At 26.6% G+C, this 23128-nt stretch overlaps 2 protein-coding genes across 4 annotated transcripts; both read left to right on the plus strand.

The window, feature by feature from the left end:
- Positions 1-1918: 1918 nt before the first annotated feature.
- On the plus strand, positions 1919-4734 carry LOC127252349 (NAC domain-containing protein 35-like). 2 transcript variants are annotated; one of them, XM_051276498.1, is made up of 4 exons: positions 1922-2213; positions 2278-2496; positions 3108-3382; positions 3979-4733. In XM_051276498.1, exons 2-4 carry the CDS (start codon positions 2352-2354, stop codon positions 4561-4563), a joined length of 1005 nt encoding a protein of 334 aa, XP_051132455.1. In that variant the 5' UTR covers positions 1922-2213; positions 2278-2351; the 3' UTR covers positions 4564-4733. The 2 variants fall into 2 exon arrangements, with proteins under 2 accessions (XP_051132454.1, XP_051132455.1); XM_051276497.1 differs by having other exon boundaries at positions 1919-2496; positions 3979-4734.
- Positions 4735-9298: 4564 nt separating this feature from the next.
- LOC127252579 (PHD finger protein Alfin1-like) lies at positions 9299-12929 on the plus strand. 2 transcript variants are annotated; one of them, XM_051276812.1, is made up of 5 exons: positions 9299-9725; positions 9925-9957; positions 11313-11541; positions 12153-12282; positions 12382-12929. In XM_051276812.1, the coding sequence occupies exons 1-5, from the start codon at positions 9629-9631 to the stop codon at positions 12655-12657; spliced, it is 765 nt and encodes a 254-aa protein (XP_051132769.1). In that variant the 5' UTR covers positions 9299-9628; the 3' UTR covers positions 12658-12929. The 2 variants fall into 2 exon arrangements, with proteins under 2 accessions (XP_051132769.1, XP_051132768.1); XM_051276811.1 differs by having other exon boundaries at positions 9300-9725; positions 12379-12929.
- Positions 12930-23128: the final 10199 nt, after the last annotated feature.

The following is a 23128-nucleotide window of genomic DNA, read 5'->3' on the forward strand; positions in this document are numbered from 1 at the left end:
CACGGAAAAAGACGAAAGAATATACTCAGAAAACAAAATATCCGCTAATAATAAAATAAAGTATCATGATGTAATCATAATCAGAAGTACAAAGTAATCATTTTATATACTTCTCAAAAATATTTTAGGAGACATTAATTTATAGTTTATAATTTATCATTTCTATCTCATTTAAGTTTTTTTTTAAAAAAAATTATATATTCAACAATTTCTATTTTTATAAATTGATTTATAGTGATCATATATAAATTTCTTTTATTCATCTGCATTATATAAATTTGTTCTCTACAAAATAAATTTTATATATTAATAATAAATTTTGCATCAAAATAATTATATGATCCATTCTAAAAATAAACTAATTAGTAAGAAAAAATAAAATAAAATAAAATAAAATAGAAAGTGCATTAAAGAAGGGAAAGAGGTGGAAATAAAAGCCACCGCAAAGCGAAGGACTAAAGAAAAGAGGTGGCCATTGGCCAATGCTTATTTTGTCAAGTCCCTATCTTTTATTCAACTTACATATCTGGTTTCTTATTTTATGTCTTCTACATTATTATTCTTAAAAAATAATAATAATAATAATAAAATAAAATAAAATAAAATAATTTTATTTATAGGACTAGGTTACAATTTCACCTCACAATATCTCACGTTGTCTCTATGTTCATTCACTTTGTATTTGAAAAATTCAATCCAAAATTACTTATATTTTCAAATTACTTTCAATAATATTCATTAATAATATATATTTTTCAAATAAAAATATATATTTAGTCATTTGAAACATTGTATCAAAAACATATTTCTATACAAAATACAATAGCTAGCACGTTTACACATGATATACATATTTAACAATTAGTATTATACTCCTCCGTCGTTAAAATCTATGCTCACTTTTCTTTTTGGGTTGTCGTCGAAAAATATTTTTATTTCTTTTTTAATAAAAAAATTATTTTATTTTTGTACTATTTTTTACTATAAAAGAAAAATTAACAATTATTATTCATTTTTATTAAAATTTATGTCCAGTCAAATGAGGACACATTTACACGAATGATGGAGTATTTAAATAGTACTTGAGGGTTCTGTATGTAATATCTTATTTACTCTTATATTTAAAGTAATTGTATTAATGAGAATAAATGTAAATTTAACCGTATTTATAATGTATTTTATGATCAAACATATTAAAAATACATATATATTTTTATATGGATAGAAAATAACAATACGTATGGTTATGTTTCTTTAAGCCAGTTTCCGTGAATTTTACTATTTGAATTATACGATTTTTTAAAAGAAGTATATTTTTTTATCTCACAAAACATTTCATCAAACATTATTTTCTTACCAAATTCAAATAATTTTTTTTTTCAAACTCATCAAAAGAAACACACGGTGTTTATTCAATTCTTTTACTTGTCTTGAAATTATCTACGACAACTCCTAAAATATATCTTTGAAATACATCCCAATAAATCATTCCACCACACAAACCTCTCGATTCAATTTATTACAACTGTACTATAATATATATATATATATATAGAGAGAGAGAGAGAGAGAGAGAGAGAGAGAGAGAGAGAGAAACCCACCGTGCAATGAATGATGAGAATTAATTAGGTATGTGTGAGTTGCTCACCAATAGTTTCAGTCAAAGGTTCATTCGACCTCTCGTCAAATTTGAATCATTTAATATATATGACCTAAATTTGAATCAACGACTACTACTTTATTTCATTTAATCAACCAATTATATATATATATATATCATTCAAAAAAAATTTTGAAGTAACATTCGATTAAACATATTTCAAACTTTAATTAGCTCCAAATTTTTATATATTAATTGAAACTTGATCGAGCCATCTAAAAAGTTAGTTCGAATTCGACTCGTTTGCAGCTCTAATAACAACTGATCATCGAAATGTCGAGATCAGCAATTTGCTTGTCCTCGACCCTATTCATGATATATCATCTCTTTCATTCGGAAACCCTATCCCTAATTAATGCCCTCTTTTTCATTTCTCGTAGTCCATTGAACCATGATATGATCGAAGAATAGTTACTATTACATTACGAAGAACGTGTGCGCACGCACGTGCACACACGTATATACATTCGTAACTATGTACGTATAGCAAAGGAAGCTTAATAAGGACAAGCCATCCAAGAATCGACGCGATTCATCGACTCAATCATTGAGGGTAGCTAGGGTTTGTTTTTTTGTTTGTTTTTCGACCATAGGTTTTTATTACATGAACAGTGCAGATCAAGAAGACAGCAGCAGCAAACCGCTGCAAGAACGCGACGATGAAGAAGAAGATGAAGACGACGATGACGGCATGGTGATGCCGGGATTCCGATTCCATCCGACAGAGGAAGAGCTGGTGGAGTTCTACCTTCGCCGTAAGGTGGAGGGCAAACCCTTCAATGTCGAGCTCATCACTTTTCTTGACCTCTATAGCTACGACCCTTGGGAGCTTCCTGGTACATATATACACACACATATACATACACCTATACATACACAAATTCATTCCCAAACCCTTTTGGATTACCTTAATTCCCCCAAAGGGTTTTTGTAGATTCATCTAATTCATCGAGAAAACCCTAAAAGTTCATTCCCAAACCCTTTTGGATTACCTTAATTCCCCCAAAGGGTTTTTGTAGATTCATCTAATTCATCGAGAAAACCCTAAAAGTTCATTCCCAAACCCTTTTGGATTTCCTTGATCAGTTCCCTCAAAGGGTTTTTGTAGATTCATCTAATTCATCAAGAAAACCCTAAAAATTTATTCCCAAACCCTTTTGGATTTCCTTCAATTACCTCAAAGGGTTTTTATAGATTCATGTAATACATCAAGAAAACCCTAAAAATCTATATGCATAATATGTATAGATAGAGATAGATATCGATAGAGAGAGAGAGGGTGAGGGGGGGGGGGAGGGGGGCTATAATTAAAGACAATCATGTATATATCTTTCTGTTTCTTTATATTTTGAAAAAAATAAATGAACGTAAATTTAGTGGACACAGAGAATATGAAATTTGGAATTTCGATATGATCTTTGCGTGTATTGTATGAATGAATTTGCAGGTTTGGCAGCTATAGGGGAGAAGGAATGGTATTTCTATGTGCCGAGAGATAGAAAATATAAGAACGGAGATCGGCCAAACCGTGTGACAAAGTCGGGGTATTGGAAGGCGACCGGTGCCGATAGAACTATCCGAGGAGAGACTAATCTGATGCCCATTGGCCTCAAGAAAACCCTTGTTTTCTACTCGGGTAAGGCCCCGAGAGGAATCCGAACCACTTGGATCATGAACGAGTATCGCTTGCCTCTCCACGAGACGCAGCGCCTCCTCCACAAGGTAATTGAAGATCGATCTTTTCATGGATCTTTGAACTTATAACTAAATTTTGTATTGACACACACAAAAAAAAATAATCATGCATCATTTTTTGGTCAATCACCATAGATTAGATCTAAAGTTCATCACATTTTTGTGGTTTTTTTGCTTCAAATTTTTTGGTTTAACTAGAGTACATGATCAATAATGAGTAATTAACTTATGTACTTAAAATTCGAATTAAATTAATTAACTCATTTTAGTGTAATTAAGGCACCTTATCTACATTTTAACATAGCTCAAAATCGACTTGTTAATCACAAGTTGTGCTTGAGTATGAAAAAAAATGCTCTAAAATTATCGATTTAACTCAATAAGGGTAGTAGAAAATTATTGCTACTTTAAAACATCCGTAAAAAATAATTTAGAACTCAGAATAAAGAAGTTATGGCATAATATTGTCACTAAATTACTATCAGTGACTTCTAATTATCGTAGAATTTAAATCTGCGACAATTTTATGTAACTATTGACTGTTTTTTTAGTAGTAGACTTAATTCAGCTTGAATTATTCATGTTTTTTTCCTTAGAATTCCAATCTTTTCATTCCATTTTAGGCTTCCGAAATCGCGATTTGCCGAGTCTACAAGCGCCCTGGTGTCGCCACGTCGTCTCCATCGCCAAGACCTCTGCAACAACCGCCACAATCCAAAACTACATGTATGATGAACCTGCAGCAAAGATCATACATCCAAACCAGCACCACTGCCTATGGAGGATCTTCGTGGGCCGGAAAATCGAGCAGATCGAACCCCCAAATCATGTCAATCGACACTCTAACTTCAGTAGATCAAGTTCTCGAAGAAGATGATCATTCGATGATGCTTCTGCAATCGAAACAGGCCATGATCGCCAATAATCCCATGTTTGGAAGCTCTTCATCATCAAATGTTGCAGCAGATGATCTCCACAAGCTCGTGAATTATAACATCAGTGACTTCCCACACAACGATAATCTCCATCGCTACGCCGGCAATGCTCCGGCCGGTTTTCTGCAGCCTCCGGCGGCGCCGCCGCCTGAAATTGTTCCTCCTCGATCGACGGCATTGTTCGGTGATCGATTTTGGGATTGGAATGCCATCTCGGATGCCAGCTGCAAGGACTTCTTGAATCCCTTTCAAGTGAAGTTTGATGATCATTGATTGAATGTTCTATCTGTGTGTGTGTATGTATGTATATATATATATATATATACTTGAATAAATGTGTCTAATTAGTACTGATTATGCTTATCATCGATCACTCACTCACTATATATTTATATATATCATCTGATTTAGGTTTCTTAACTTTGTTCTTCTGGACATGGAGTTAATGAAGCTTTATTTTTATTTAATTTTTCTTTTTTCCTTTTAGGGTTTGTTTGTTTGGGGGATTTTGTCCAAATTTTACTATTCATTCATTTTTTTTTCACCTCTCCGGTATCAAATCAAATACTTATTTTTTATTTTTTATATTATATTAAAAATTAATTTACTAATATTCAAAAATTTTATTATTCAAATCACAATTTAAAATCTAAGCGCTGACAAACCCTTTGTATTCCTCCCTAAGTCATTTATTTATCTTTTATATGTAAATTTTAAATTATTAATATTTTATATGTAATTAATATAATGGAAAATAAAAAAATAGATTAGTTAAATAATAAAGATAATATTTTGTACTCTCCCTCCATCCCATCTTTATTTTTTTAAAAAAAATAATTATACACTTTGACCGCATTATAAATTATAAATTTTAATTTTAATTAAATTATTTAGTTATTTTAATTTTAATTTATAATTATTTTTACTAATATATTTTTTAATTACTTACTAATTATTACATTTTACCTAAATTCTCGTATCTACGTTACTACGCTCATATTACTTAGAACTGAGGGAATAATATATATATAAATTGTAAAAGTTTTCTTCTTTTTTTTTAAGTTATTCAAAAATTATATTTATTAAAAAATATATATATAGATTAGTTTTAAACGAACCAAAATAACAAAATAGATCAATCAATTGAGGACGGGTGGGTGGGTGGTGTATCATAGTATACAATTTAAGTTTTATTTAGGTATAAGAATTTTGGTAGATTTTTTCAGTTTTAGAAAGTTTTGGTAATAGCAAAATGATAAATATAAATTTTAGTATTTGTTATAATATAATTAGATGTTAAATATGATATTTTGTATAAAAAAATATGTTTTTAAAAATAAAAAATATTTGATGTAATGGCAAAATTGTCATATGCATAAATAAATTCCTATTTTCTTGATAAGTCATTTTGTATCCAAAAATTTTGTTTTAGCCCACACACTCACACACGACCCACCAAAATTAAACCCAAAATCTAGTCTCGGAAAAGAAATGATTCATCACTTCGTCCGCGCCATTTTGCTTCGAAAGGTTGGCAACACTTTAACGCACTAAAAAGACAAATAAAAATATTTCCAATTTTAATTTTTAGTTATTTATTAAAAATAGTTGTATATAAAATTTATTTTGTATTAAAAATATTATAGAAAAGATATTTTTTATTTAAATCTTTATATTCAATATTAATTATATAATACCAAATACGAGATTTAAAAAATATTGATATTATATTGGTAATTAGTAAAAAATATAGATAAAATTTTTTTTTTGCTCTTTGTTACTGTATTAGTGTAAAAAATAGTGCAATTGTGTAATAAAAATGAAAAAATATAAATAGTTTTATGGTGATATGATTATTTATGAAAACAAGACTATTGTTTTGGAACGAACAAAAATAATAAATAAAACTATTGTATTAAGACGGAGGGAGTATCTCATTTTTGTTTAATTTTTAAAATATATTTAAATACAAGAAGTTTGTTTAATTTCTATTTTTCATTTAAATTATTATTTATATGGTATTTTAATATAATAGTTTATTAAAAAAATAATATATTTTATAAAATTTAAAAAAAAATAAATAAGAGACTAATTTGATTACAAACTTTAAAAACCCACATTGGTTAGTTGTTTTGAGTTGTTTGGACTTTGGAAGTGGGTTTGGGTCAAGCAATAGTAAAAATTGAAAGAGTGATAGGTTTTTTTTCTTTTTTTTTTTATTTTATCGTTTTATATAAAAAATAAAAATCAAATTACCAAACACTTTGGATTTGTTTGTTCGATGGTTTGGACTTTGAGCTTGTGATTTGATTAGTACAAATATTAAATTGGAATATTTATATTATGTGATATAAATAAATTTTGATGTAATGTTTTAAATATAAAATTAATTTTTAATATAATATAAAAAAATAAAAAATATATATTTGATTTGATATTTTCAAAGATAAATTTTAATAAATAGAAAAAATTAAGGAAAAAGAAAAACACATCTCATCTAAACATATTCTATCAATTTGATATTTTTTATATAATATTTTATACGATGGTGCATAATTAAATAAAATATCAAAGAATTAACACAACCCTTAAATTTGTATTAAGGGTGACTATAGTAGAGTTTATTTACTTGTTTTTTTTCTCATAAATAATTGTTGAATTTGATATATATATATATTTTTAATAAACATCGAGAAATTGAATATTAAATAAATATCAAATAAATAGTAAACACTCTTCTATTATAGTCATTCAATGACGAAAATAACATCTAAATTTCGGAGGACAAAATGTTATAATTTATTTAATATTTAACTAATAAATTTAAATAAATAATAATAACAAAATTATATATAAATTTAAATAATTTTGGAGGATAAATTTTATATAAATACATAAAAATTAATATTTTTAATACTAAAAAAATCATAAAAAAATTTAGCTTGGAAGGTGACCCCAAGCCCAGCGTAGCTCCGTCCGTGCATATAAATCATTATAATTGTTTGATGCTAAACCTCGAATATAAGGAAGGAGTCTTAAATTACATTATAATTTCACTATAAGAAAAAATCATTTTTGTAACAAAACTTTTTTGTCTCTAAATCTACTTTTTCCGTTACTAATAACATTAGAGACGGAATAGGAATGGAATTACGTTAGCTACGTGAACTTTAGGGACGGAATTCCGTTACAAATATATTATTTTTTTGTAGTGTAATGTAATTTGATGATTAGGTATTTATTATTATGGACCAATGATTTGAAAAATTAACACGCATGAAATATATAATATCATATATTTTTTCGTTACAATTCAAATGGGTCATTTGAGGTTTATTAATAGATTAAAAAATAATATTTCTTTCGTCCCACTTAATTTATCCACACTTTGTATTTTCATTCGTCCTAAATAAATTGTTCTTTACTTTTTTTGGAAATATAGTTATATATTTTAATCACATTTTAAAATTAATAATTTATAATTTTTTTTATTGTAATTAAACTATTTAGTCATTTTAATGTTAATATATTATTATTTTTATCAAATTATAATTATTTTTATTAATACACTTCTTAATTACTTACGAATTAGTCAATACCTAAAACTATGTGTCTAACCTAAAGTGGACAATGTAAGTGCGACGGAGAGAATAATATTTTATTGGTCAGTAGACATATGATTTTCATTACTGATTTAATTGCAGTGAGCAGTTAAAAGTAATATAAAAATATTTTTTATTTTACTTTTTGGTATAAAAGTAGCGATGTTATGTAAAGCAGAAATATTTATGGAGTATTTATTTAATAAAATGATTACTTTGTAATTGGATAAGTCAAAATACAAATACAATATATTTCTAGTTGGATATAAGCAGTATTAATTTTTCATTAAAATATCACAATAAAATAAAATATTATTTAAACCAAAATTCAAATCCACTGCCCCAATTTCAAATCAAAACAAATATAGTTTAAAATTATTTTGAAATAAAGTGTTGATTTATTAGCTTTGATCTCAATCTAAAAGATCTTTTGGAATTTTTATTAAATTAAAAAATAATACTTCATCCGTCTCCATTCAATGAGATTTTTTGAGATTTTATAGTAGAATAAGAAATAATCGCATTTTATCTATTGATAGAAACGTATAAGAGTTTTGTATAACCTAATTGTATGTATAATGATATGCTTGTAATTTAAATGATAGTTAAGAATATTTTAATATTAGTGTATGATTATTTTTTAAAAAAATATACTCCCTCCGTCCCAGAAGAGTTGTCTTGCTTTTCCATTTTTGTCCGTCTCAAAATAATTGTCTTGTTTCCTTATTTAGTAATCGTGGTCCCCACTTTATAACAAAATTATTTTTGCTTTTCCAAATTACTCATAATTATTACTTTAATTTACTTTTTAAAATCTTTCAATAAATAAGGGCATTTTAGTCTTTTATATTCTATTTTATACCCATTAATTTCTGTGCCAATACCCAATAAGACGACTCTTTTGGGACAGAGGGAGTACTTTAAATGAAACATATGAAAATGATTAAAATAGTACGTGTATCTATAAATTATGTAAAAATTAAATGATATTTTGATATTAATATTTAATTATTTACAAAAATGAATACATTTGAGGCAAATAATATATTTTTATTGAATTTAAGTTTGAGGTGTAAAATTTTTTCATAAATTTTTAATTTTTAATTTTTTTTTCTAATTTACAAAATCTCATTCTATTATATCTATAAATATTAAATAATCAAAAATAAAAAAAAAGTTATTTTAAAATAAATAATTTATTTTAATTATACTATTTTTTATTGTAAAAGTTAATTTATTTTATTTAATTTTACTGTGACGAAGACAATCTTTCTAATTGAAAGTATATAAAATTAAATTGAAACTAATAAATAAATAAAAATAAAAATGAAAACAGATCCAAAATTAATTATTCCTTTATAATCACCATCAGCAAATTGTCAGTATAAAAGTAAAACCCCTCCTCCCTCCTTACGTTCGCCCATTGTTTCCTCTTTCCTATCTGTCCATTGCTCTCTCTCTCTCTCTCTCTCTCTCTCTCCCCCTCCTCCTCTCTCTCAGACACATACACAGTCCTCTTCTCTTTCATCTGATACAAATTCAAGTACCCAACACCAAATATCGTAGTTTCCGCCTCTCAATTCTGAAATCAATTGGACTGATAATGGAGAAGGAACCCTAGCACTCGCTTGGAACCCTAATTCAGCGAATCCCCATTTCAGTTTCGCGGCGAGTTTGTCGTTTAACTTTCGGGTACTTTCGTGCGTCGTCCCAATTGGCGTTGAAACAGATAGGGAATGGAGGGGACTGGGCATCCGATACCGAGAACTGTGGAGGAAGTCTTCAACGATTTCAAGGGCCGTAGAGCTGGTCTCATCAAAGCCCTCACCACTGGTATTTCTCCTCCTTAATTCTCAGCTTCTCCTCTGAGTTTCTTCTTTGTCCAATCAGCCTGCTTTCTTTCGCGAGTTTAATCATACACCATGTTCAATTTCTTCGAAATTATGTGTTTATGAACGTCGTCGAGTCTCTGTTGTGCGTCTTTGGTTCCTTGGTGCGTTTCATGGTTGATTTTCTGTTGTGGCCTTTGCAGATGTAGAGAAATTGTTTCAGCTGTGCGATCCTGGTGAGTACTTATTTAGTGCTTTCAGTTGTAAGTTGGGGTGATATTTTGTAAGCGTGTTTTTGTGATGGGGAGCCGTCTGCCCTAACATTAAACCTTTGTCTGGTATGTATCTGTTTTTATGTCTGAAAGTTGTGAGTGCAGATAGTTGCATTCCGAGGTTTAATTGGCGGTTTTATGTGTTTTGAGCTATGCTATGGTTTAGTGTGGCTGCCTATTTTATGGTTTAATACTGCCCTGATTAACTTCCTCAGGGTTCATTGGATGATGCTCTATGCTCTGTTGATTCTTGTTTCTTAGTGTTTTTATTGTTTATTTACTTCTCCGATGCTGCCGTGACTACGTCATCAAAAGTGCTGTGCTGTTGTGCCATTCCTGGTGAAAGAATGATTTTTTCATGGCTTCCTAGAAGTGGTGATTGGTCGAAACTTAGATCGATCATTTGTCGTTTAGTTGAAACAGATTCAGTTGGCTTTAGTGTCGAGTGGTTAGAGTTTAATGTATCTTTGTTGGTGCCCGACATCTTTTGCTTTGATAGTTTGGCTTTTAGCTACATTATGATTTGTTCCCAATGTTGTGCTGGAATACCCGAATGTGGCGATTGTTGGGCCCCGCTGTTATTTAGGCTTGGTTATCGGATCAATGCAGTCGCTAATCTGATTGAGAGAAACTTCTAAATTTGGTACAAGAACCATTGGCAACTTAATGCAACCATGTGTGAGTGCTTTGCAAAGAATACATTTTTGCCTTAAACTTGCATTTCCTTGCACCAATCTCTTTGTTACCTCAAGTATCTTCATGGCCTGCACCATCTCCAGTAAAAAAATCTACAGAGATGTAAGGTTTTGCCGCTGAAGAATTGTAAATTCCATCATCTTTTTTAGTCGGGTGAACTTAACAGGTTGGTCATGGTCTTTTTAAAAGTAAAGTGTCTCACCTCCCACTAGACTGTTTAGTTTAAAGCTTTTAACTATCGTCTGCTTCTTCTTCCTATGGTTATGTATCATTCCGTGCTGTCGCTTCTAATGCCTGCTGATGAACATGGTAAGATTGAGACCTATTGATTGATCATCACTTTTACTGATAGTTGAATGGATAATGGTCTCACTAGTTGTACAAGATTTCGTTTCTTCTGTAAACTTCAATTGTTGAATTAATGTCATTTATTGAATTTCAAATGTTCTAGTGGTAACAAGATTTGGGTGTTTGACAATATTTGATTTTCCATTGTTTGATGTTAACTTATTATGATTGGATTATCTGAACATTCCAAAGGATGATATGGAGTAGCTCCAAGACAGATGTACATGAGCTATTTGGAGATGAATGGTTTCTTGCATTTGTTGTTTTTTTTGCAGAAAAAGAAAACCTCTGTTTGTATGGACTCCCAAACGAGACTTGGGAAGTCAATCTTCCTGTTGAGGAGGTGCCTCCCGAGCTTCCTGAGCCAGCACTTGGGATTAACTTTGCTAGAGATGGAATGCAAGAGAAGGACTGGTTATCTCTCGTTGCAGTTCACAGCGACTCATGGCTACTTGCTGTTTCTTTCTACTTTGGTGCTCGATTTGGATTTGGTAAAAGTGAGAGGTAAATATTTGCCCGGCAGATGCCTTTTTAAAATCCATAAGTTTCAATAATCTTGAGATACCTGTTCCTGAACAACTACTATTATTCCGTTGCCTAATAGTATGTGCAATTGATTTGTTGGTGTTATTAAGGTAAGTCCCGACTTGCACATGTAGCCTTTTTTCTAGTTTGTCCCCGACGTCTGTGCAACTCTATGGGTTCTGTTCATAGGCAAAAATAGTACTGTCAGTGCTAAATGCTGTATGTTTTTATTTAAATCTTTGATTCCACTGGAAATTTTATCCCGAAGATATTATATAGTTTAAGCTCCACAAAGAGATTTATGACATTCTATAACAGCCGTCAAGGAATTCATCGTTTTTGTGAAAGTAAGAGGCTAAGAACGAAGCTGAGTCTTTCTTGCAGGATAAATATATAACTAAGTCGCTGTTGTCTTGTGTTAACTGGATTTCTTCTGCTTACCTGATATATATAAATATGGCACCAGTATTCTGTCAACTTCTGTTCTCCTTGTTCATGGATGTCTGTTTTGTTTAATGTCATAAATATGTCATGTTCATTTTGGACATCAAGACACCTATATTGGCTGATCGACATTTGGTCTCTTGTAGGAAGAGGCTCTTTCAGATGATCAATGAACTGCCAACTATATTCGAGGTCATTACTGGAGTCGTCAAACCTTCAAAGGAACAGTCTGCTGCTCAAAATAACAGCAGTAAGAACAAGGCCGGCGGCAGATTGGTAAACCATGTTTTAACCAAATATATATATATATTTAAATTCTATAAAACTATTTCATCCTCGACAATTATTCACTCCTTTTAGCAATCTCAACAGCAGCCCAGAGGCCCAGCAAAGGACGAGGGCGATGAGACAGGCGAAGAAGAGGAAGAGGACGAGGATGATGATGAGGAAGGCGACGAAGATGACGATGAACAGGGAGCTACATTGTGCGGCGCTTGCGGAGACAACTACGCAAACGACGAATTCTGGATCTGCTGCGACATCTGCGAGAGATGGTTCCATGGGAAGTGCGTGAAGATTACTCCGGCCAAAGCCGAACACATCAAGCATTACAAATGCCCCGGCTGCAGTAGCAAAAGAGCCCGAGTTTAATCTCACATGCATCGAATTCGCGCAATCCCCGCAGCTAGTTTATAACTTGCGCTTGTTTTTGAGTTATAGATTATGGTGGAATATTGATCTTTCGCGGACCAACTGTCGCCGGATTCTTGTCCGGCGGGGCGGCGACACCCCCCTTTTGTTTTTTTTGTTTTAAACTTTTTCTAGGTACGTTTGTGGAAACTGTTGTGTGTTGATTATTGGAAAACGATGGAATTGCCTGTTTATGTCGTAATAAATTATCAAAGTAGGGAAAATTGTATATACTTTGGATTATGGCATTTTATTGTGTGACTTTGTAAGATTGTAACTTTAGTTCTGCAACTTGCAATATTTGGCAGTTTTGATCTTATTAATTTAAGTTGTGAGAGTTTTTATAATCAAAACTCCGAGTAAGCAATACATTTAGGGTGTGTTCGTTTGATGGATTTTGATAAAATTTTACTATTCATCTCATTTTTTTCTCCAAAAACATCAAATCAAACACCTATTTTTTATTTTTTATATTATACTAAAAATTAATTTTACATTCAAAATATCACATCAACACCTATTTATATCACATCATACAACTATTCAAATTCGAAATTTTTACTATTCAAATCTCAACTCAAAATTCAAACTCCCAAACAAACACACCCTTACCATGTCATATGATATGAGCCGATCGGGTCTAATCAGTACCGCAATTAGGATAAAATATTGATTGAGTCAAATCAGTACATAATAGAATGATACAACAACATTGTATAAAAGTATGTATGTATTATTTGATTAAGATAATTATATCTGTTGCAGAATATTTATATTATTATTTACTGTTATCTTATAATATTATTATATATGCAGATTAACACTGAAACAAAATCTATACAAATAGAGAATTTGTTCACCTAGTTAATTTTTTTCACTACACATTATCAAAGTATATAATATTTATAGTCTATTTATTCACAAAAAAATCAACTATTTTTTATAAAATATTGTTTGTTTAATATTACACATAAAAGAATATATAATAAAATAAAATATTAAACAAACAAAGCCAAGTTTAGGAATATAAAATTATAAGTTGTGTTCATGTGATAATTTTTTATACTCCATTATTTTTTCTAATAATGCATCCTATTTAAACTACATAAAATTGATTGTACCATGAATTAACAAAACAAATCAATAGTGTGTTTGTTTGGAAATTGGATTTTAAATACACTATTCATCCCATTTTTTTCCAAAAAAATATTAAATCAAACACCTATTCTTTATTTTTTATATTATACTTAAAAAAATCAATTTTACATTCAAAATATCACATCATCTAAGACCATCCGCAATTGAGATATCTCCACTACTTTTTCTTCTCCACGTCACATTCTCTCTCTGCCTGCCACGTCAGCGAAGATACTTTCTTCTATTTTATATTCACAACAAAGATACTCATCATAATTTTTTAATAAATTTTTATTTTCATATTATATATATTATTTTTTAATTATAGTTTTAATTTATAATATTAATTAATTAATTAATTATTATATTATATTATATTATTATTTGTCAATATTTTGATTTATTAATAAATTATGAAAAAAAGTTATATTATTTATTATTTAATTAAATTTAGTTTTAATTTATTTTAAAATTTTAATTTTAATATCAAATTTGTATTTATATATATTAAATTTCAAATTGATAAAATATATCATTTGTAGAATATAAAATATTATGAATTATAAAAATACTACAAAATTTAAATATAACAATAAATTCAATATAAATTAAAAATATATATATATATATAATATATAATATATATATACATTCTAATGCCATGTGTCCCAATATATACATTCTAATGGCAATAAAATTGCATCTTCTCTTGGAGGAGATGCACCGTTGCCGATGGCCTAACACGTACTTTTATACATCATACAACTATTTAAATTCAAAATTTTTATTATTCAAATCTCAACTTAAAATCCAAACCTCCGAAAAACAAATTACCTATTTATTCTTCTTTATACATTGATATATATATATATATATATTAAAATCAATCAAAATAAATGACATTAATTTAAGAATAAACTAAATAAATCTAAAAAAAATTACTTTGCACCATATATATATATATATATATATAAGAACTATTTATTTATTTATTTTTTAAATATGACTGCGTACAACAAAAGACGAGATGCAAATAATACGACAACAAAAAATGTAAGGATGATAACAAGACTGAAGACAATTAAAAAAATGAGGGAAAAATATAATTTTGATTAAAAGGAGTGAAAATTAAAAATTATAAATAATTCGAGGGACTATTAAGTAATTGCATAGGCTAAGCTTGTTAAATGCGGTGAAAACCCTTGATTAATAGAATCATTAATCATCAATATAACACAATTAACATACCTTCAAATGTGGGAGTTTCACTCAGTGTATTGTGCTCAACCATTGTGATGCAAAATTTGATGTGTAATTTGTGCCAAACAAAATAACAATACATATGTATATATAAATGAAATAGATAAAAAAATAATAAATTAAAAAATAATTAAAATTCTAATTAAATCAAAATATTTGCAAATATTTCAAATATCCGAACCCAAACCGAATCGAATATAATTATTAATATAAATTTTAAAATATAATAACATAAATATATAAATATATTCGGTTCGGTTAACCGAATCGAAAAACAAAAATAAAAAACCGAAACCGAACCGAACCGAACAATATTTGTATTCGAACCGAATTTGTTCGATTAACCAAAAATTCGATTCGATTCGATTCAACGCTCCGGCTCGATTTTTTTGCCCATCCCTGTATATAATATAGTAATCTGTGTTTTTGTCGAAGTCAAAACATATGATAATGTGTGAAGAAAAGTGGCAGAGTTGCAATCAACAAATAAATCATATAATTTATTAATTTATACGTGAAAACGATCGTGATAGCAACAATAATTTTTAGCTCTGCTTTTTATTTTATAGTATAAATTAATATTGTTTCATACAATTAAATTAAACATATATTATTATTTTATATATTATAAAAACTTATTGTTTATGTCATTCAATTTTATTTTTATTTTTTAAAATTGTCATACAAAAATTATTTTTATAGAATATAAAAAATATATTACTATTTTTCGAAATATATATATAAAATTACAGGTAGATGACAAAATGAATATTTTTTTTATTTGAAATAAAAATATCATAAAAAATATATTTAATTAAATTAAATATAATTCTAATATTAAATCTAATTAATTTTAAGTTTTAAAACTCAAATTCAAATATTTTTTTTTAAAAAAAAGAAAAATATATAGTAAATTGTAACCATACTTTTAATTAGATTGACCATGCATTTTCAAAGTACAATCGACACACGTGGCTCCACATGATTCGGGTGTGTTTGTTTGAGGTATGGATTTTGGATTGAGATTTGAATAATAAAAATTTTGAATTTGAATAGTTGTATGATGCGATATAAATAGGTGTTGATGTGATATTATTAATGTAAAATTGATTTTTAGTATAATATAAAAAATGAAAAATAGGTGTTTAATTTGATGTTTTTGGGAGAAAAATTTTGAATGAATAATAGAATTTTGACAAAATCCTACAAACTAACACACCCGAAATCGAAATGAAGATAATCAAATCACATATAATATATATATATTCTTTCCCTTCTAATTTGGCTTTTCTTTGTTCATTTTTTTTTTTATTATTATTATCATTTTAATTTATTAATTTTTATTTTTTTTAAATGTATTAAATCGATAAATATAAATTAATTTAATTACCTTTAAAATATATAACATCATACGTCTGTGCAATAAAATAAATATTATTTCTATCTCAAAAAAATTATTTTGTTTTTCCATTTCGTCCGTATCAAATCAGTTGTTCTATTTTATTATTTAGTAAATGTGGTTTTCATTATACAATAAAATTATCTCTACTTTTCATAAAATTATCACTTTAATATATTTCATAAAGTAAAAGTAATTTACATTATACTTTATATCTATTTTAAATTTAATAGTATTATTATTCCTTATATTCAGTGCTCACTGATATATACTATCTCCGTCCGGCTATTTCATTTATTTTGTTTGTGTTGATCTTTAAATACTAATTATTAGTATATCAAAATATAGTACAAATTAAGAAAAATTGCAAAAATACTTACATTGGTGTCTTAATATTTGTAAAAACAAAAACTATACAAATATAAGAATATTTTTAATATTAAATAGAATGACGCAAAAGATAAATGTGACCCTTAGAGGCGGACGGAGAAAGTATTTTGGAACGGAGATAGTATTTTTATTTATATTTAAAACTCAATTTTTTTTTATAAAATTAGTTTATTTTAATTATAAATAAGTAAATAATTCTTTCTTTATTTATATTACTTAAAATTTTATTATTTATAAAATGATATAATATTACATGTAATTTATTAAAATATAATATTTAAAATATTTAAATTTATTTTAATCAAATACAGAGCATATTAATAATAACAAAAATAATAATAAAATAATATCTTAATTTAATATTATTAACTAATTAAATACTATTACGGAGTTACTAATGAAATGAACCATTTAATCCGCGCTTAATGGAGTAGTATTTTATTCTAATATTTAAAAGTAATAATAATTTTATTTTTTTTTAGACAAATGAAATTGAGAGAATACCATGTGTGTTTATTTATTTCTTTATATTTAGCTTTTACGATTTAATTTGTGTTTAGTTGTTATTTTTTTATATTTTATTATTATTTATTTTATAGAATTTTTATATTATTCAAATTTTATAAAATATTGTGTTAAAAATAAATTATCAAACTAAAGATATAACTAAAATATACAATAATATTTTTCTTATTCAATTTATCATTTTTTATTAATAGAATTATTTTATTTTATTTTTTCGATTAGCAATATAAGTGTATTCTCATTATGCCTTTTCAACTAAATTATCGATTTTACCAAGCAAAAGAATCAATTCTTTAATTCACTATTAATTTTTTTTTTTCTAAAATTTCATTCTTTATTATCATTTATCTATAATTCCCTTTTCTATACCAAATTAACCCTAAATTCATTATGTGACATGTGTTTTTTTTAAAAATGAAAAATATGTTAATTCAAAGCAATAAAATGTCATATAATTTAATTTCAGTTTTCGAATTAATTTGTTGGAAATAGTCATATACATTACAAACTCACAGGAATTAAACTAAATTCAAGATCTAACTTGTTAAAAATAATTGAAACGATAAAATAAATCTAACATAATTTTATAATAGTAATCGAATTCAAATCTTCAAATTAATTGAAAAAACTTAAATATGAAAAAGGTAAAAGTATGTATATAACATTTGGACTTGGAGTCGCAAGTCACAACCTTATATATAATATATAATTAATTGGCATCATTATCCAATTAATAATCTAAATAAATTTTTAAAACCACTTATTAAATATATTTATGCCAAATAAATTAAATAGATTACTTTTTAGGGTGTGTTTGTTTGGGGATTGAATTAGATTTTTACTATTCATCCCATTTTTTTCCCCAAAAAATATCAAATCAAACACCTATTTTTTATTTTTTATATTATACTAAAAATTAATTTTACATTCAAAACATCACATCAACGCCTATTTATATCACATCATACAACTATTCAAATTCAAAATTTTTACTATTCAAATCACAACTTAAAATCCAAACCCCCAAACAAACACACCCTTAAAGTTTTGCCCATGTGAGTGTATCAGTGTAAAAAGTAGTGACAATTGTGTAATAATAATGAAAAAGTAAATATAGTTTTATAGTGATATGATTATTTATGAAAATGAGACTATTGTTTTGGGACGAACAAAATGGTAAACAAGACTATTGTATTGGGACGGAGAGAGTATTATTTATTTATGTGTGTATATATTCAAATCACTAAACATAAAATATGCAAACATCATTTTCTTTATTACGTTGCACGTAATAAAGACATGTGTTGTCTATTTATAATTACAATATATATCGTAAAAAAGTATATTGCATATGATGTGTGAGACTATATTATACTCTCCCGTCCCAATACAATAGTCATGTTTACCATTTTTATCCGTACAAAAACAATAGTCTCATTTTTATAAATAATCATATCACCTTAAAACTACCCTTACTTTTTCATTATTATTACACAATTGCCACTACTTTTTACATTAATATACTCACAATGGCAAAAAAGTCTTTTATCCGTACTTTTTACCCAATACCAATATAATATCAATATTCCTTAAATCCCGTGCTGAACACAACCCAAACTATAGTTCTGGGACGGAGATAGTATATTGTGTTTATAATACTCACTCCGTCCACTTACAATATTTACATATTTCTATTTTGGGACGTCCAATTGCAAAATTAACATTTCCTTAAATACCCTACTTTTTTCCACAAATACTCTTACTTTACATCACATCATTACTTTTACACAAAAAATAAGGGCAAAAATGTCATTACACTACTTTTAACTACTCACTATAATTAAAATACTATTATTTCTTAAACACCGCGCCAAAAGTAAATGTAAACCTTGTAAATGGACGGAGGGAGTATATTAATATACATGATGTGCTAGTATTATCGTGTTTTATCTGTTGGCACACTATGTATTATTTAGCATCCTAATTGCCGCCGTATATATTATTGAGTTTGTTGTTCTGATATATGCGGTTTGCTATGTTCATAATAGTAATATATTATTATTGAATAAATTCATTTAGGGTGTGTTTGTTTGAGGTTTGGATTTTGAGTTGGGATTTGAATAGTAAAAATTTTGAATTTGAATAGTTGTATGATGTGATATAAATAGGGTTTGATGTGATGTTTTGAATGTAAAATTGATTTTTAGTATAATATAAAAAATGAAAAATAGGTGTTTGATTTGATGTTTTTGGGGGAAAAAAATTGGATGAACAGTGGAAATCCATCAAAATCCTTCAAACAAACACAACCTTATTTTATTTTTAAATAAGTTATTTATTTATTGGTTATAATTAGCGGGCGGCATGCTTAATTTCTATTACATAAAATACTCATTGCAAATATCTCCTTGGAGATGTTTGAGGTTTTGAATTATTAATTTTCTTTAAATAACAAAAAATTGAATATTTGGTTTGAATTTTATGAAAAATATACAAAAACAATATGATAATTTTTTTTTTAAAAAGTATTATTAATAAATAATATTAAAATTGTATATGTGGAGTAAAATGTATACACATCACTAACACCTTATTTTTTAAAAAGAAAATGAAAAAATTGCCTTTTTTTTTTTTTTTTTTAAAGATAAGATTTATTAAATTACATCTAACTAAATATTGTTGAAATTCATACTCTAAGGGACCAAGATTCTTAAATGATCATTCATGGAATGGTGGAAAACATTAGATGCTTGAGAAATTGATATTTTTTTAACTTTTGAAAATTTAAAATTTAGAATAATTTGATAATATTGAGTAAATAATAATGACAAGTAATTACTCTAATAGTTACCATCTATCTATATATGATTTTTCAAATTTTAGAATTTGCATTTAAAATTGGAAGATTTTGCATTCCAAATAATTTAGGAAAAATTATTTATTGCATTTACAGTTTTGTTTGGTTTTTGATTGAGTTTGAGATTTTAATTTGAAATTGATTTAAATGATATTTTTATTTTATATTTTATGAAATTAAATAATATATATTTATTGAGAACAATGAAATTTTATTATATTTTTATCATTTCAAATAAAAAAATAAACAAACAAATTGTTTTTTCAAAAATTTTACTATATTATACTCACTCCGTACCGGGTTAGATGACCCATTTAGTTAACAACATCGTATGTTTTAGATAATATAAATTAGTAAATTATTAATAATAAATTATTATATATATATATTATTTTTTATATGATTAATATTGTTGATATTTAAAATATTTTTATAATTATATCACAATAAAATATATATAATATGAATATCATTTTGAATATAATAAAATTTTAAATAATGCAAATAAATTAAAATATATTTATTTATGTAATAATTAAATTAAAACTAATTTTATAAAAAATGAGAAGTTTTTAATATGAATAAAATTATTTGTTTACCGAGGAAAAAATAGAAATAATAGAGTTTTGAGTGCATCCTATACGTAAGAAGTTATAAATTTAATTAATTTGATTTATATTTATTAAGCATATTTAAAATAAATAAATTTGTTAAAAATAAAAATAAATCATCTTTTATGAAATCTTAGAAAAAAAAAAGAATAAGTCATTTGTAATGAAACTGGTGGATATTTATGTATAAATATATATTTAATGTTTTATATACAACATTAAATTCAAGAAATATATTTTACTCCAAAACTCAAAATACAAATAAGCAAAAAACATCATAATCTTGTTAAAACTTTTTTCAAATCTTCGTGTTTGTTTGGGGATTGGATTGTATTTACACTATTCATCTAATTTTTTTCCTTCAAAAATATCAAATCAAACACCCAATTTTCATTTTTTATATTATACTAAAAATCAATTTTTCCATTCAAAATATTACATCAACACCTATTTATATCTCATCATATAATTATTCAAATTTAAAATTTTTACTATTCAAATCCCAACTCAAAATCCAAACCCCAAACAAACACACCCTTAAAGTTTTACATAAAAATGTTAATAATTTTCATATAGCAACATAAATTATCGGAGTACATGCGCCATTAAAGAAAAAAAAAATTTGAATTTGAGCTTTGATTTAGCATTTTTATTTAAAAAATAATATTATATTTTACTAAAAATTATAAGAATTAGAATAATAAAAGGTAAAAAATCAAAATGAGATAGTATAATAATATAATAAGCATATTTTACAAACAAAATTGTCCAGCACTCCTACATGGTTTCCAAACTCATCTTAAAATTTGCAATACTTTAAAAATTATATGGCATCTTCTTACATTTTAAAAAACGTTGCATAACAAAAATTTTATACAACGTTTTTTAAAATATAAGGGGACGTCATACAATTTCTAAAGTACAGAGAAAATTTACGTTAAATTTCGAAACTACGTGGGATTTTGAATTTCGAAATTACGTGGGATTTATGGACAATTTTGTTTATGTTCTGTAACAAATAACTTAAATCATGTCATATTAAAGGATAACTCAATCATATGTGAAATAATATTTAATCTATTTTAATATATTTGAAGATGATTTTTGTTGAAATAATTAATTATTTGTATTGTGAGAAGCTAGTCCATTCGTCTAAAGTAAATTTGACACAAAATTATGAAACTAAAACTATTGGCTTAAACGCAAACACATGTATCCGTTATTCTCTTTCTCTATTTCCGGATGGGTGATGTGTGAGGTAAAAAAGTTAAAAAATGTATTATGTGAATATTTAGAGTAAAAGTGTATATATATATATCTTTAGTAAATTTGACAATATTACAATGATCCTTAAACTTGTGTTATTTACATCAATATCATTAAAATATAAAGATAAAAAAATCTGGTAAAGGATGACCGATTGGTATGGGCGGAAGTACGTGAGACTAGGAGTATCAACGACCCCCAGTCCTTTAATATAAAAAAAAATAAAACTATGTATTTTATAGTAATTTGCATCTTTTAACTTTTTATTTTGTAATATAAAAAATTATAAAAATTTTATCTGTACGTTTGATTTATACTTTTAGTCTTTAAATTTTATTTTTATAATAAAAAAATATTAAATTTTATGTAATTTTATTGAATTTTTTTCTAAAACATTTAAATTTTCCAATTTTTTTTTTTAAATCTTTTGCCGCAGTGTACTATGAATTAAAAAAGCAACATTGAATCAACATTAAATCTTTTGCACCCCTCGAATTTTTACTGTTGGTTCCGTCAGTGCCTGTTGGCGTGGGGATAGACTCATGATCGTGACGTCATGCGATCATATCACACATGATTCTCTTAGTATGACTTGTCTTATCGGATTTAATTTACATACTATTAAGTTCGACCGATGATTTACCTAGAGCACATGAATAAAAAATAAATATATATCAATTAATATGACACGTATATATTATATACTTCTTACACATGCAAATTTTTCTTTTATAATTTAAAAAAAATAAATATAAAATTAGCGGGCGAAGAGGGTATTATAAATCAACAACTTACGGTTAAATCAATTTTTTTTTTAATGTTTCATTTTTAGATATAATTGAGAGTTTTATTATTAATATAAATCCTATTAGTATTTTTAATGTATATTGGGTGTGTTTGAGTTGTATTTTTAGGGTGTGTTCTTTGGCAAATTGTTCATTAATTTTTTTTTGAAAAAACATCAAATTAAAATTTTATTTTATATAT

This window comes from Andrographis paniculata, unplaced genomic scaffold (assembly GCF_009805555.1).
Source record: "Andrographis paniculata isolate CXL003 unplaced genomic scaffold, ASM980555v1 Contig46END, whole genome shotgun sequence".
In the NCBI taxonomy this organism is placed as follows: Eukaryota; Viridiplantae; Streptophyta; class Magnoliopsida; order Lamiales; family Acanthaceae; genus Andrographis; species Andrographis paniculata.

Excerpts from the sequence above, each read along its gene's own strand:
- LOC127252349 (XM_051276497.1), top strand. The coding sequence starts at position 2,265 with ATGAACAGTGCAGATCAAGAAGACAGCAGCAGCAAACCGCTGCAAGAA. Across the intron at positions 2,497-3,107 it reads CGACCCTTGGGAGCTTCCTG|GTTTGGCAGCTATAGGGGAG; the intron begins GTACATATATAC and ends ATGAATTTGCAG. Across the intron at positions 3,383-3,978 it reads CGCAGCGCCTCCTCCACAAG|GCTTCCGAAATCGCGATTTG; the intron begins GTAATTGAAGAT and ends ATTCCATTTTAG.
- LOC127252579 (XM_051276811.1), top strand. The coding sequence starts at position 9,629 with ATGGAGGGGACTGGGCATCCGATACCGAGAACTGTGGAGGAAGTCTTC. Across the intron at positions 9,726-9,924 it reads CATCAAAGCCCTCACCACTG|ATGTAGAGAAATTGTTTCAG; the intron begins GTATTTCTCCTC and ends TGGCCTTTGCAG. Across the intron at positions 11,542-12,152 it reads GGATTTGGTAAAAGTGAGAG|GAAGAGGCTCTTTCAGATGA; the intron begins GTAAATATTTGC and ends GGTCTCTTGTAG.